Source organism: Typopeltis vanoorti, chromosome 21 (assembly GCF_054136105.1).
Source record: "Typopeltis vanoorti isolate ZY-2024b chromosome 21, IOZ_Tvanoo_1.0, whole genome shotgun sequence".
NCBI lineage: Eukaryota > Metazoa > Arthropoda > Arachnida > Uropygi > Thelyphonidae > Typopeltis > Typopeltis vanoorti.
This window is the reverse complement of record NC_143569.1, coordinates 1,067,404-1,082,487: the sequence shown is the minus strand read 5'-3', so window position 1 is coordinate 1,082,487 and position 15,084 is coordinate 1,067,404. Positions and strand designations below refer to the sequence as shown.

General features: G+C 36.8%; 1 protein-coding gene across 6 annotated transcripts in view; it reads right to left on the bottom strand.

Annotated features, from left to right (window-relative positions):
* Positions 1 to 15,084, bottom strand: part of LOC150094596 (uncharacterized) — a 700,870-nt gene that overhangs the window by 189,273 nt on the left and 496,513 nt on the right. For all 6 annotated transcript variants that reach the window (XM_090411629.1, XM_090411628.1, XM_090411625.1 and 3 more), the window contains one exon: positions 11,151 to 11,822. In XM_090411629.1, the coding sequence (XP_090267755.1) occupies positions 11,151 to 11,822 (672 nt within the window). The remainder of the gene's footprint in view (positions 1 to 11,150; positions 11,823 to 15,084) is intronic.

Genomic DNA, 15,084 nt, shown 5'->3' with positions numbered 1-15,084 from the left:
TGGTTGTAGTGTCATAGTAGGATTAAGCAGTAGTGAAGAGGGTGAGATGTATTTAGCAAAGTAGAGTAGAGTGTCCTCTAGAGATGAGTCCTTGGACTCCCTGAAGTTGTCACTTAATAATAATAATAATAATAATAATAGAAAAATAGGAACATCATGGTGGACACAAGAAGTTAAAGAAGCAGTCCTGGAAAAGAAGAATGCATCAAAAAGTTCACAGTAAATAAGTCAGCAGATGCCCTAGAAGAATATAGAGAAAAATGTAAGAGAGCTAAGCTATATGTAAAAGTGGCTAAACAAAAGTCATTGGAAGACTGGTAAGAATATAGAAAACAAATATCAGGAAGGTGACAAAATGGAGGCTATTGAAGAAGCTTAGAAATGGAGAAAATATTACTGTAAAAGGAATCAAAGATGATAAAAGTGACATGAAAGCTGAACATAAGGATATCCCAGATGTCTAGAGTAATTACAGTGGAACCTTGGTTGTCGAACTTAATTCGTTCCCGAAGGCTGTTCAGAAACCAAATTGTTCGAAAACAGAAACCATTTTCCCATAAGAATTAATGCAAAATGGATTAATCCGTTCCTGAACCCCAGATGATTGTTTATTTAAACCTTTACAACAGTACGTCATGCATAGGATCGTATAAACATAATGAAAATGCATAAAATCTTACATAAAAAGAATAAACACAATAAACAGATAAAATAAAAATGAACATTTAACTTCACTTTAACTATACATACAGAGGAGAGTTGATGGCATAATTGGAAGGAGGTGAGTAAGGGGAATCCCCTTCTATAAAATCATCAGTTTACTGTCCTTCTGGGTTTTTTTTTCTCTTTCTCTTTTCTGTCTCTTGACACCACTCAATTCTGCTCGAGACAAACTGGGCCTCTGTCTCACTAAAAACTTGTCCAATGACATTTGTTTTTGCCTGCATTTTAAAATGTTTCTGAAGTGAGACATGGCACTGTCATTGAAATGGTTTATGATGTGGTTTGCTACAGTTTTGCTACTTTTTATATCACCTTTGTGAGGGTGATATCTTGCCACAAAATTTTGCACCTCACCCCATTTCGCACACATTTCTTTGATCAAAGAACTAGGAACATCCTCAATCCCTTCTTCTGTGTCTGAAGACATTTCCTCCACCACCTCCATCTTTTGCTGCTCCTTCTGAAGGTGTTCCAGTTCTTCCGTGGTGAGCTCATTCCTGTGATCCTCCACATCAGCATTGTCAACTTCCAAGCCCATACTTTTGCCCAGAGACACAATATCATCGACAAGAGCAACATGCACAGCCTCAATATCTCTGTCTGCTACACAATGTGGCTACAATTTCCTCCAGGCCGAGTTCATCGTCCTGTAAGTCACTTGCGCCCATGCTTTATCAAGGATACTTAAGCAATGGAGGATGTTGAAGTGATTTTTCCAGAATTTCCTGAGTGTTAATTCTGTGTCAGAGGTCACTTCAAAACACCTTTGAAACAGTGCTTTGGTGTAGAGTTTCTTAAAGTTCGAAATGACCTGCTGGTCCACGGGCTGAATTAGAGAAGTTGTGTTAGGGGCAGGAGCTTCGCTGTGATAAAATCAGACTCCTCCACTAACTCGTCCTCCAAGCCTGGAAGGTGAGCAGGAGTATTGTCCATCAGAAGAAGGCATCTAATTGGCAATTTTTTTTCTTGAAGGTATTTTCTCACACTTGGGGCAAAGACTTCATGGATTTACTCAATAAACAATTACCTGGTTACCCAAGCCCTACTATTAGCCCTCCACATAACAGGCAATTTACTTTTCATCATGTTATTTTTCTTAAACACCGTCGGATTCTCAGAGTGGTACACAAGCAATGGCTTGACCTTGAAGTCCCCACTTGCACTTCCACATAGCAAAAGAGTCAGCCTGTCCTTCACTGGCTTGTGTCCTGGCAATGCTTTTTGCTCCTGAGTGATGTAGGTCCTCTTTGGCAATTTTTTCCAAAATAGGCCGGTTTCATTACAGTTGAACACTTGTTGGGTAAGAAAATCATCAGCCTTTACATAGTCACTAAATTCTTGCACATATTTCTCAGCAGCTTCTCAGTTCAAACTCGAAGCCTCCCCATGCCTAACCACATTATGTATGCTGCTTCTCCTCTTAAATTTCTCGAACCACCCTTTACTAGCTTTGAACACATCGGTATCAGCACTCGTACCAGGGTTATTCTTTAACAGGTCATCATGTAATCGCCTCGCTTTTTCACAAATTATAGCCTCAGAAACACTATCACCAGCTAACTGTTTCTCGTTTATCCAAATCAGCAACAATTTTTCCACTTTTTCAATCATCTGCAATCTTTGTTTAGTAAGAACTTCCACTACTCTTGCAAGATCAGCTCTCTTGATCGCCTCTTTATTTTTGAGTATTGTACATATAGTTGATTTCGCCATACCGAACTGCATAGCAAGATTCGAGACATGAATGCCATTTTCATGTTTGGATACGATATCATTTTTCATCACTATCGTGGTTTTAACAACTTTTCTTTTAGCTTTGCTACTATCACTATTCTTCTGCGACCCCATGGTGGCTTAATAAATAATAATTTATGGAAAAAAAAACAACAAAATAAAGAAAATCAAGAAAACTCACTGCAAATTCGAGCAGGTGTCTGCACTGAATGAAGGCTGCCACATAGCCGACGCTTTCCCACCTTACAGCTCAGCACGAGGAGCACATGGTTGTCGCTTGCCTGTTTGGGAACTGAAATTCTGTTTGGAAACCAGGGCATTTTTGGTTCAGAAAATATGTTCTTGAACCAAATAGTTCGAGGCGTTCAACAACCGAGGTTCCACTGTACTTTGAAAAACTGTTAAATAAACCAAGCAGTGACAGAATTGTACTAGAAAATTTTCAAGAGGGATGCAAAGAGTACATATGAATATACTTGAAGTAGAAAAACGTCACTGAAAACCTGATATGTGAAAAAGCCGCTAGAGTAGATGATATTCGACCAGAAATGCTTAAGAATGGAAGTATAAAAGTTTTGCAGTGGCTATATTGCATGATTCAAATAGTGTGGTCAGAAGATAGAATTCTCAATGATTGGAGTAGAGCTCTCATAGTACCCATCTATAAAAAAGGGAATAAAACTGAATGTGTGAATTACAGAGGAATTTCTGTATTAAATATTCCAATTAAGATTTATGCAAGCATACTTGAAAAGAGGTTGAGAAAGATTGTGGAAGAGAAACTTGAAGAACAAGATGGGTTCAGGCCAAACAGAGGTTATCAAAATCAGATTTTCACTTTAAGACAAATAGTTCAGAAATTGTGGGAATATGACAAGGATCTATACTTAACTTTTCTAGATCACGAAAAGGCATACGATAAGGATGCACATTATATCCACTCTTATTTATCATCTATATGGATTGCATAATGAAAGAAAGTGGCATTAATCCTGAAGTTAGAATTGGAAATTAAAAAAAAAATAAAATAAAATAAAAAACTTAGCTATTTACTTCATTCAGTTGATGATGTACTCATCAAATGAATGAAATAAATCTGGGTTCAGGCCAAAAGAGGTTCTCAAGATCAGATTTTCACTTTAAGACCAGGGGAGGCTCGTGCATAGGCACTGCAGAACTCCCAATTTTTCTCGATTTATAAATATATTTATTAATTTATTTATATTTGCTTGTAATATTTAATTTTATCATCAACAATCCTATACAGTTCTCTTATTTTGTATAAAAATCCATCTTGTAGCACTTAGGAGGGCGAAGAACGCTAGCAGCACTGTGTTTACCACAGTGTCAAATTGCTACGTGTGCGGAAGCATATGTACGTCCTAGTGAGATGTGAGCTATGTGGCACTGTCCATCATGCAGTTCCACTGTTGTTTATATGCAGTTTGTGCCAGCAGTAGAGTGTTTGTAGTGCTTATCGTGTTTATCGATATTGTTTGTATATGCAGTTTGTGCCAGTAGTAGGGTGTTCGTAGTGCTTATGAATATTTTATCCAAACACGTATATACTGTACTTACAGTGTGTATGTATATTTCGAAAGTTGCAGCATGCCAACGATTTCAAGCCACTGTTTAAGACAAACAGTTGCGAAATCGTGGGAACATGACAATGATCTGTACTTAAGTTTAGTAGATCTGAAAAAAGAATACAATAAGGTGCCCAGAGAAAAGCTTTTCAGAACACGACAATTATATGGAGTGAATGGAATTATGCACAGCAACACAGTCTATATTTAAGTTGTCAGTCAGCAGTTAGAATTTGAAGGAAATACAGGAAGATGGTACTAGCAGGTGAACCCTAATATTGGATATGTCCACCTTTGTCTTTGATCACCTCCTGCAGCCTTTGAGGGAGGTTTTTCATCAATGTGTGGCAGACATCAGGTGGAATTTGTCTGCATTCCTCCATGAAAGCAGCACTAAGTTCAGCGACAGATCGAGGATGTGCTGCTCTGGACCTCAACCGCTGCTCCAATTTGTCCTACAGGTGTTTGACGGAGATGAGGTCAGGACGCTGTGCAGACCAGGGCAGTCGTTTAACACATATCTCTTCATACCAATCCATTAACAGCTTTGTGGCATTGGGATGTCATCTTGATAGTAACACAGGTCGTTTCCATAAAAACTCCACAGTGTAGGCAGCACTTGATTATTCAGAATATTAAGGTACTGAGCTACCTTCATGGAACCACAAATCACCAATTGTCCCACTCCACACCACCTGAATGCCCCCCACACCAATACTCCTCCACCAACAAACTTAACTGTGGTAACAACACACTGTGGTAACAAGCATTCACCAGCCTGCCTCCACACCCACATCCTGCAATCAAACTGGAAACAGGTGAATCTTGATTCATCGCTCCAGAGTACTGTTTTCCATTAATCAATTGTATAGTTAACATGCTCTTTGTGCCAGGCCAGACGAGCCGTTGCTCTTCTGTGGAAACCCAGTAAATGGTATTAGTGGCATTCTGGAACTCACCATGGATGGTCTGTGCAATTATGGTCAGTTTTTGCTGTCACCCATTTTAACACTCTCCTATCCCTGTCAGTTATTTTTGACAGCCACTCTTGGTCTACTAGTAATGCCAGAACGTTTACATTTGTTCATCACATCACCAACTGTTTAATTTGGATGATCCAGTTGAGTGACAATTCTCTTGATGTCGCTGAGTTCATGTCATGTTACCATATTACCAGCTGAATTCAACTACTATGATGAAATACTGCTTCCTACTATCTGCACATTGGTTTTTGTTCCAAAACTTCAAATAACAAGGGTGTCTGGACAATTACCGGTAGATGTGTCCATTTGGTTAAGCAAGAATAATGGACTTTTACTATCCTTTAATGCAAGTTTTATTACATTAATAAAACTGAAGCCTTCTAGGCACTTTATTCAACAATTTATCATATATATATATATATATATATTTTTTTTTGATTATATGATGCATGGTGTTCACAAAATAAATAACATCCTACAATGAACGAATGATCCTACAATGATCTTACATGCTATACACCAGCATGTGTGTACCTTTTTAAAATCTTAGTTAATTAATACACAAGGCATCTCTTATTTACCAAAAGTGATCCTAAATTAGCTAACTATTACTATTCTTTATACACCAGGTCTACTTAGGTGTACACACTTTATTAACATTATTTCTTGATGTATGAGTTTGGTGACATTCATGGCTCCAAATGATGTAGTTATAGCAGCAAGCAGTCTTATGACACGGTGCACTATCTTGCTGAAAGAAAAAACGACAGCATAGAAATACCACAAAGTAGGAAGAACTGCATTGTCCAGAATAAAGTTAACTTTTCCTTTAACATTACTTGGCGATGAGCACGTATTTTGATAAATTATGCAGACTATTATGAATGAAATGCTTCAAATGAAACCGAAGTAATAATTCCTGATACGATTATAGTCTGAAAAATTTATCAAAATGATTGAATAAAGTTAACTTTAATCTGATATATTCCAACGAGAAAAAGATTCACATACTGTTCAAAAATAAAACAACTGAAAAAGTTTTCTGAATGTTGAGGAAGCTACAGATAAGATACGTACAATGCTTGAAAAGAAATCAACAGACACCATAGTGAGGAACCAGCCATGGCACCTTAATAAGTTGTAGGACTTCCTTGTACTGAGATGACTGCAGCAATCCTATGAGCTATATTTCACTAGTGTATGATAGCTATCAATGGGAATTTTGGACCATTCTTCCTGTAGGCATATAACGAGGACCTGGACTCTTGTGAGGTAGACATCCCTTGACTTCACCCAATGCTCCAGTTCATTCCACAGATGCTCAATAGGCTTGAGATCAGGGCTCTGTGGAGGACAGTCAAGTGTGCTGACATTCATGTCTACAAACGATGCAGTTATAGTAGCAGTCTTATGACACAGTGCATATTCTCGCTGTAACAGACAATGGTCAGTTGCCTAGAAATGCCACAAAGTAGGAAGCATTGCAATGTCCAGAATGTTCAGATACATCTTGGAGTTCAATGGTCATGGCACCATAAACAGAAGTCAGAGGCCAAACCAGAAAAAACAGGACTATATCATCATACCGCATTTCATAGTTGGGGTTACATACTCTGGTAAGAGAATTTCACTGGGTTCACCATCTATCTGCTCGATAGAGGGTGTAGTATGATCCATTGCTCCATAACACAGCTTTCCAAGCTTCCATGTGGCACTGTGTGCGCTCTTTGCACCACTGAAGACAACAATGCATGTTGGTTTGGGTTGCAACCATGGAAACCCATGTTGTGGCCTTGGTTCTGAATGTTTTTGTGCAGATTCGTGTTCTAGTCGATGAATTCTGCATTCAATGTGTTGGCGGGTCATGTTCTGTGAGTGTGTAAAACTTGCAGTTTACTCCCTGCACTTCCATCTCAGTATGGTATCACTGCTTGTTGACCTGGGATGGTCCAACTTGTCAACAAGTAGTGAAGAGATAGGCTTGCAACATGACATCCTATCACAACACCTCTTTCATATTTCGCCATCATTTTCCTTCTCACAGCCACTTCACCTGGACATAGATGTACTGACTTGGAAGCATCATACTGCTCCAATTTATACCAGCTACAAATGTGTGACTTGTTACATGGTACGATGCACCTTGCCCATCAGGGTGACTTGTTTCCAAGCAGTGTATATAAATGTGAAAATGAGGTCCACAGTACATCCTCCCTACACAAAGAATATGTAATTGGGGTCACATACTCTGGTAAGAGAATTTCACTGGGCAGCTGTTACACCCCTCCATCTGCTCAAAAGAGGATGTAGTACGATCCATTGTTCCTTAACACAGCTTTCCAAGCTTCCATGTGGTATTGTGCTGTTCTTTGTACCGTGGAAACCGACATTGTGGCCTTGGTTCTGAATGTCTTTGTGCAGATTCATATTCTAGTCGATGAATTCTGCATTCAACATGTTAGCTGGCCATCCTACGGTCATTCGGTTAGTGTGTAAAACTTGCAGTTTACTCCCTGCACTTCCATCTCAGTATGGTATGTATCACTGATTGTTGACCTGGAATGGTTCAATTTTGTGAAGAGATAGGCTTGCAATATGGCATCCTATCACAATACCTCTTTCATACTTTGTCATTTTCCTTCTTGCAGCCATTTCACCCAGACATAGATGTACTGACTTGGAAGCACACATTGCTCCAATTTATACCAGCTACAAACGTGTGGCTTGTTACATGGTACGACGCACCTTGCCCATTAGGTTGCCTGTTGATGTTTTTCCAAGCAGTGTATATATGCAAAAATGAGGTCCACAGTACATGCTCCCTACACTAAGAATCTGATTATAAATTATTTTTTTAAAGATATAACACTTTCCAGCCAATGAAAACCGAAAATGTCAACATGCCATAATATATAAAGAGAATAGTCAGACAAAACACTAACCCATTAAATGAAATTGGAATAAATGTATTGGAAGGGGTGCTGTTCATTATTCATAACAATGCTTCATGGTATAAACACCAAGAGAGGAAAAAAATAATAAACTAATTTATTGAACTTACAAACATTTAGCTGGATTTCTACTCAGCATTTTCAGAGCACAACATTGACAAGTATGGTTGCATTAATTTGTCAGATGTCTGGGAGACTGTCATTCTGAGACCAAATAGCCTAACTTCTCCAAATTAATTTTACGGTTATCCAGTTCATAGAGGGGTGGTATGTTAAGACATTAGTTCTGTGCCCATTTCAAACTGAATTGTTTCTATGTGAAAATTTCTATATTTAATTTTTAAACACTACACTAATGATTTAGCATAGTGTTTGTGTGCTTGTCACAGTTATAATTTGTGTTTTAAAGTTACTGGGTAGTAAACCAGGGAAATAAATTAATTTATTTTTTCCTCTCTTGGTGTTCTTTATACTGTGAAGTACCATTACAAAACTGGAATAACACAAGCATTTACTTAAAAGCATATGCCAAATCCCACTAATGAAATATCTGCAAATTATAAAGAATAACTACTTCTAATTGAACTACTTTACGTATGGCATTCTGCCATAGGTACATAAAATATTAACCTCCTTTCAAGGTAGCTTTAAAGTTCTGCTAATAACTTTCATCATTACTTTAGCAAGCTATAAGACAAGATAAAAATTAAAGTAGGGTAAAGTAACGAAACTGATGTCTCAATTTTTGTAAAATAATTTTGAAAAATGTTAAATTTTCACAAATGTAGAAAATTAAACAGAACAAGCATTAAACAGCAGACTTGTAGAGTGCAAAAGTGGAGAAAAATGACATGAGGCCTATAATTTGATAATAAAATTTTTTGGAATGTTTCCAGTTAATCTGAAAAAGTGTGAAAATTGACTGAAAGGCTTAATAAATAAAATGTAAACAGCAACAGCCTCCAAAGTTAAATCTTTTCATTTTATGGACCCAACTGCAGTTATAGAACTTTCAAAATCTACATGAAATCAAATTGAAAAGCCAAATGCATTTCACTTCTATTCTATCTTCAAAATCAATAAGTATTTCTTGCTGTTGTAGCATATTAAGCACTTTAAAAAAAATTCTTAATTATCAATATACAGTAGAACTCGGTTATAACAAATTCCACGGGACTGCATATATTTGTTTGTAATAACCGTTATTCGTTATATCCAAGAAGGTCATAATTTGAGCAAATTAAAAATATTTTCAGATTTTTCTCAGCATATTGGGTAACATAAATACATATGTGCATACATACATATAAAGAACAAAAATTTATTTTTAAAACTTCGCATTTTTACATAAAAAATCATCAAGTGTGCTTTGCTTTGCACAAGATGCATATTTCATATGTTTGAAATTGTTCCTTATACCACTAAGATGCTTGAATGTGTCGTCTGAACTTACAGATTGCGATTCCATAAATCTTGTTAAAATATGTAAAGCACTTTCTGCTTCACACCAGGTAACGATTTTCTCATCATTGCTATTTTCTTCCTCAGAGTCACTACTACTATCTTCTTCTTCTGGCATATGAGAGATTTGTTTTAAGATGTCAGCGTCTGTTGGTATACCCGAAGTTGCAACGCCATTATCAACGTCTATAAAATTATCAATCTCTGCGCACGTTTCAAAATTGTTCTAAAGTTTCGTGCTTTTAACCACGCTGATAACAGCAAGTTATCCTTATCTTCTTCAGATTCGCACTCGTATTCCGCAAGACTGCTTTCTTAAAACAGTTTTGTATCATAGATGATGACACCAAATTCCAAGCAACACTCATTAAACATATTGCGTGAAGTACACTGATCTTCGAGTCGTAAGCATTAGCATTTTCCGCAGATTTTTCTCTGCGTTCTATCAGTTCCAAGCCTAACAGACGACGAAAATGGGGTTTGAAACATCTAATTACGCCTTGATCAAGTGGTTGCAAGACAGATGTCACATTCGGTGGCAAAAAAACAAGTTTTATGTTTATTAAATTAGCCACTACAGGATGGACAGGACAGTTGTCTATCAATAACAAAATTTTCCGGTTTTCACTGCGAAGATTTTTATCCCACTTGCGAATTTCACTTTAGAAAATTTGAAGATGTCATCCAGGCCTTCTTATTCACTGTATAATCAACGGGAAGTTTATGTTTTTAAAGCATCTAGGCTTTGCCGATTTTCCAATTACAAGAAGATTTCTTTTATCACTACCGGTCATGTTCGCACAAACTAAAACTGTGAGTCTATTTTTGATAAGTTTTCCGCCAATGCACTTTTCATTTTTAAATTTAAAAATTTTTATCGGGTGTTAAATTATAAAAAACCCCTGCTTCATCTGCATTATAAATGTTGTTGTATCCATACCTTCGTTTGATGTCCGGCCATACATTCTTGATCCAGTCAGAAACAACGTTTTTGTCAATGGAGAACTCCTTGCCACTTACTTTTGCGTAGACAATATTGTTTCTGTTCTTAAAGCGATCAAATCCACCCATTGTTGCATTTAAAATCGCTATAACCAAGTTGAACAGCAAATTTTTCGGCTTGAACTTTCAAAATTGGTCTGCTAATAAGTAAGCCAGTGGTTCTTTGCACTTTAAACCACAAAAGAAGTGCCTCGTCAACGTCACTTTTATTACACTTTTTAAGTTTTTTATACTTCGATAAATTGTTTTCAAAAGCTTTCAGAGTCAACTCACGATTCTTCCAAATTGTTGATATTGTAGATGGGGACAAACCATACTTCTTTGCTACTGTCAGATTTGATTGACCACTTTCCACCTCAGTTATAATTTCTACTTTTTCGGAAACCGATAAAATTTTCCGTTTGACTCCCGACATTTTCCCCACAACCAGAAAATGTGTACGTACGAAATGTCAGTAAAGGAATGACTAACGTGTATTATTCGTTTGTTATTCCCGTGAAAAAAATTCGTAATAAACATGAAATACATGCATTAAATCAAATGTAATTCAAATATACCTCCAAAATTATTCATTATAAACGTGAATTCGCTGTAACCATGATCGTTATAACCGAGTTCTACTCGGTTATAACGATCATGGTTACAGCGAATTTACTAACTAACTATTTATTTCAAAGGCTTTTGAAGTTTGGAAAAATCAGTTATTTCACCTGATCTAGTATTTCTGACTCTGAAAGTATGGGTTCAGCAGTGGACTGATGAGGTGTGGTAAGCAATGAATTATTTATTCCTTCTCCTAACATGCTTCTTAAGCCAACTGATGATATACTGGAATTCTGAACAGACTGCGGCTGTGATGACTGAGAAAAACGTTCATAGCTGCTTGTAGATACAGCCTGTGATGGATGGAAACTAACAGAAGGTTGTGTGGGTGCAGTAGTGGAAAATGATCGTGGTAACTGACTACTATCTGTACTTGTTAAAATTTTACTGAGGAAACCTTGAGGTGGCTGTGGATGAGGATAGCGTTGTGGTACACCAGGAGCTGAACTGATGGCAGTAACTGTAGATGGCTGGGCTAGTGTCATGCGACCACGAGAATCGGAGTTAACAACATCCTGCTGTATAGATGCTGTCAAGCTGATGGAAGGCTGAGGCTGTACTGTGTGAGCACTAGCAGTAGTAACAGTGGCGCTGCTTGTGTTGCTGTTGGCTTTTGTATATGGTGTGTGAACTAATTTCCTCTCTAAATTCTTGGGTAGCCTTTCCTGAGGTAGCTGGGTGATAATGGAACTGGCTATACTAGTTGGCACTGAAGGAGGAGTCCGGGGTGCCTGAGCCAACATTGAAGCTAACATTGGGTTTTGGCCAGCTAAATGAGCCTGTAAAATAAGATTTAATTTCAATAAGTATGAAAATAAAATTCAGAAGTAGTATCTGTTAAAATCTAGCACAAGTAGTGCAGCATTTAATTCAAATTTTATGTCAAATTCAAATTTAGCAATATCTCAGTATTTTACTGAGGTATTGCTAAATTTCATGCACTCAGAGCTGTATGGAGCACCAACTACTGGAGATAATGCAATAAAATTTAGTAATACCCAATATTTATTTATTTAGTATATGTGATACAACAGCTATGAGGCCCCTTTTATGGGGAAGTATGGCACTATCTCAACCCTCCATTTTTTATCTGGGCTCGGGACTGGCATATAGCTGATGAATCAGGCCTATGGCTGGGTCTTAAGTATTCCTGACTGTAATTCTCGTGTATTCACGAAGTCGGTTTGCCTGTTCTGGGGGGGGGGGGGGGTGAAAATGCGAGGAAGATATCCGGATAAAACCGGCTAACTCACCCTTTTTCGAAAGAGATCAGATAAAGGTTCCTCACGTCATGGACGGGAATCGAACCCAAAATCTTTTTTCATCACCTGGAATCTGGTACCCAAACATTGATGAAAATCAATGTTTGGGTACTAGATTAGGGTTCCTGAATTATCTAACCTTCTAGCCTATGCACAGTACTAATGTGTTATAGGGTTACAACTTATCATGAATGAGATTGTTAAAATAAAAAAAAAAATAAAACAACACATGGAGATGTGGTGGTTTTCAGAAATGTCCTTCAGTTCTATAAAAATCAAAATACCCACGGTACTAGAAGTCTTCAGGTAACATAATAGCCAAATTTATATGGAGACAAGCCCAAAGCAATGCTACATTACAGAAGAGTGAAGGTTTATGTTGTCAGTAGCAAAATGACACAATGGCAGTTCTCTTACAGAATTATGTCAAAAGAAAGTGCTCCACTGTTTGAGCTCTGGAATGATTATGGCGAGTATGAGCAGGTTGCAATGCTATGAGATGAATATTCACTAAAAATGAACATGCCATTAATGAATGTAGTCATGAGTTACACTACACAGTAACTTCTGGTATGTATAGGAAAAATTCACATACTACATGTCAGACTGTTCTGTTAACCAAATTTAGCAGGTGTGGATATTCTTCAAAAGATATTAAATGACTAATGGATTTTGTGGTGGAGAACAAAGATCAATTCAACTTTGGAGTCACTGACTTGAGTTTGAGTATAGCAGATCTTGCGTGAAGTTTTGCTCTACTTTTCACATAACTTTCAGTACAGTGTTATGTCCTGTTGTCTCAGAACTAAATATCCTGGTGCTTCCACATGGACCTTCCCACGAGAAATTTGCTGTTGTTTGGGAGTTTCCAAAAACCTTGGTGAATGGACTGGATTCTGACTTACCCCTGAATTAAATGAGATGCACTTTCACAAATTCATGTTCATCATGCTATGATGTAAACCAGTGGTTCTTAATCTGGGCAGTAAGCGTTATAATACCACTAATATAATAAAAGCAAAAAATTCCATACTTAATCTAGCATCCCTATTTGTATTGAATGTTTGGCAACAATGTTCAGAATATTGTATATTTGGCAATACTGTTCAAATTTATTCGCTACTTAGTTTTTAGAATTTTTACATTGAAGGTTAAGTCATTGGGCTACTTTTTGGTCTCAATTTTCTACACTGAAAATAATTAATATGGGCTATTTTTAGCAAAATCCACTACATTTATAAGCTTTATCTGCTACTTTTCCAAACGCCCATCTCGCAAGCCTGGTTGTTTGTAGTTTACTAATATTCAGTCAGTGTTATCATATGGCTCACTTCGTTGATACTGTGTAGCACTATGGCCCATTAAAATTAGTGAAAAAAAAAGAAAGCGTTGTCAATATTCAAGTGAATATTTAAAATATGGAGTTATTCTATCTATAAATAATGAGAAGTTATCAATGTACTTAATATGTGAAAAAACTTCCTCAAACAAAGGAATGAAGCCTTCAAGAATAATTGAGCATTTAAAAACAAAGCATCCAAATAAAGCAAAAAAAAGGATGTGGAGTACTTTTGTGAATTAAAGATTAAATTTAAAAATCATCCTGGACTTAAAGGTTGGTTGCAAAACAAAGTACCCAACAAGAGAAGGGAGTTGTATATTACAACTTTCAAAATTAATTGCCAAATGTGGAAAGCCACATACTATTGGCTATGATGATTGGCCCAGGTAAAAGTAATATGATGTCGCCAATTCCTCTCAGCAATAGTTCAGTATCAACTAGAATTCACGAAATAGCAAAGGACATTGGAAAAAAAAAAAAAATTAAAACAAAAAACCTTGTGATGATTTAAAAACTATAGAAGTTTCTTTGCAACTCGATGAGACAACTTTACGTGACAACAAAGCTTTGTTAATGGCCTATGTGCATTATACAAATACTAATGAAGAAATTATCGAAGAGTTTCTATTTCCTGAACAACTGAAAATTGACACAAGGTTCTACAGTTCTTAATGTTGTTAAAGATTTTTTTTTTTTAATGCTAAAAACATTCCTCTCACAAATATTATTACGTATGCAACTGATGGAACACCAGGTATGATTGGTCGTCACAGTGGCACATTTAAAAGAAGCTGTTCCAAATATCTTTACGATTCACTACATTATTCACAGACAACACATATTAGAGGTAGACCACATTAGACTTTGGATGATGTTATTAAAGAAACGAATAAAATAAAAGCCCATTCATTGAATACCTGTATTTTTCAAGAACTTTGCCATGAAAATGAAGAAAAATTTGAATATCTTTTGCGTCACACTGAACTGAACTTAGATGGCTCTCAAACAGAAACTATCTGTGACACTTTAATGATCTCTATGATACTGTTTTGGAATTTCTTAATTCACGTGATGGGGACATGTGTAATGTTCTAAAAAAAAAGAAAAGGTTGACAGCGCATATCTTTTGGATATTTTCACCAAATTAAATGAGGGTAACATCAAATTGCAGGAAAGCAACATGAATCTTATTAAATGCTTTTTTTTTAGAATATAATAAATTTAGTTTAATCCTTTATCCAAGTGTAAGCAAACAAAGTTTGCGCCTGAAGATATCTTTAGGACTGAGGTAAGGTGGCACATCCCTTGGCAACTCGTAGCAAAGGTGGACCAAGCACTCATCACTTCTTGTCTCAGTATCTCTCATAATGCAAAGCACATCTCCTTGCAGACACGTATACTGTTATGTATTAAGGGAAAGGGCACTACCCAGACCGG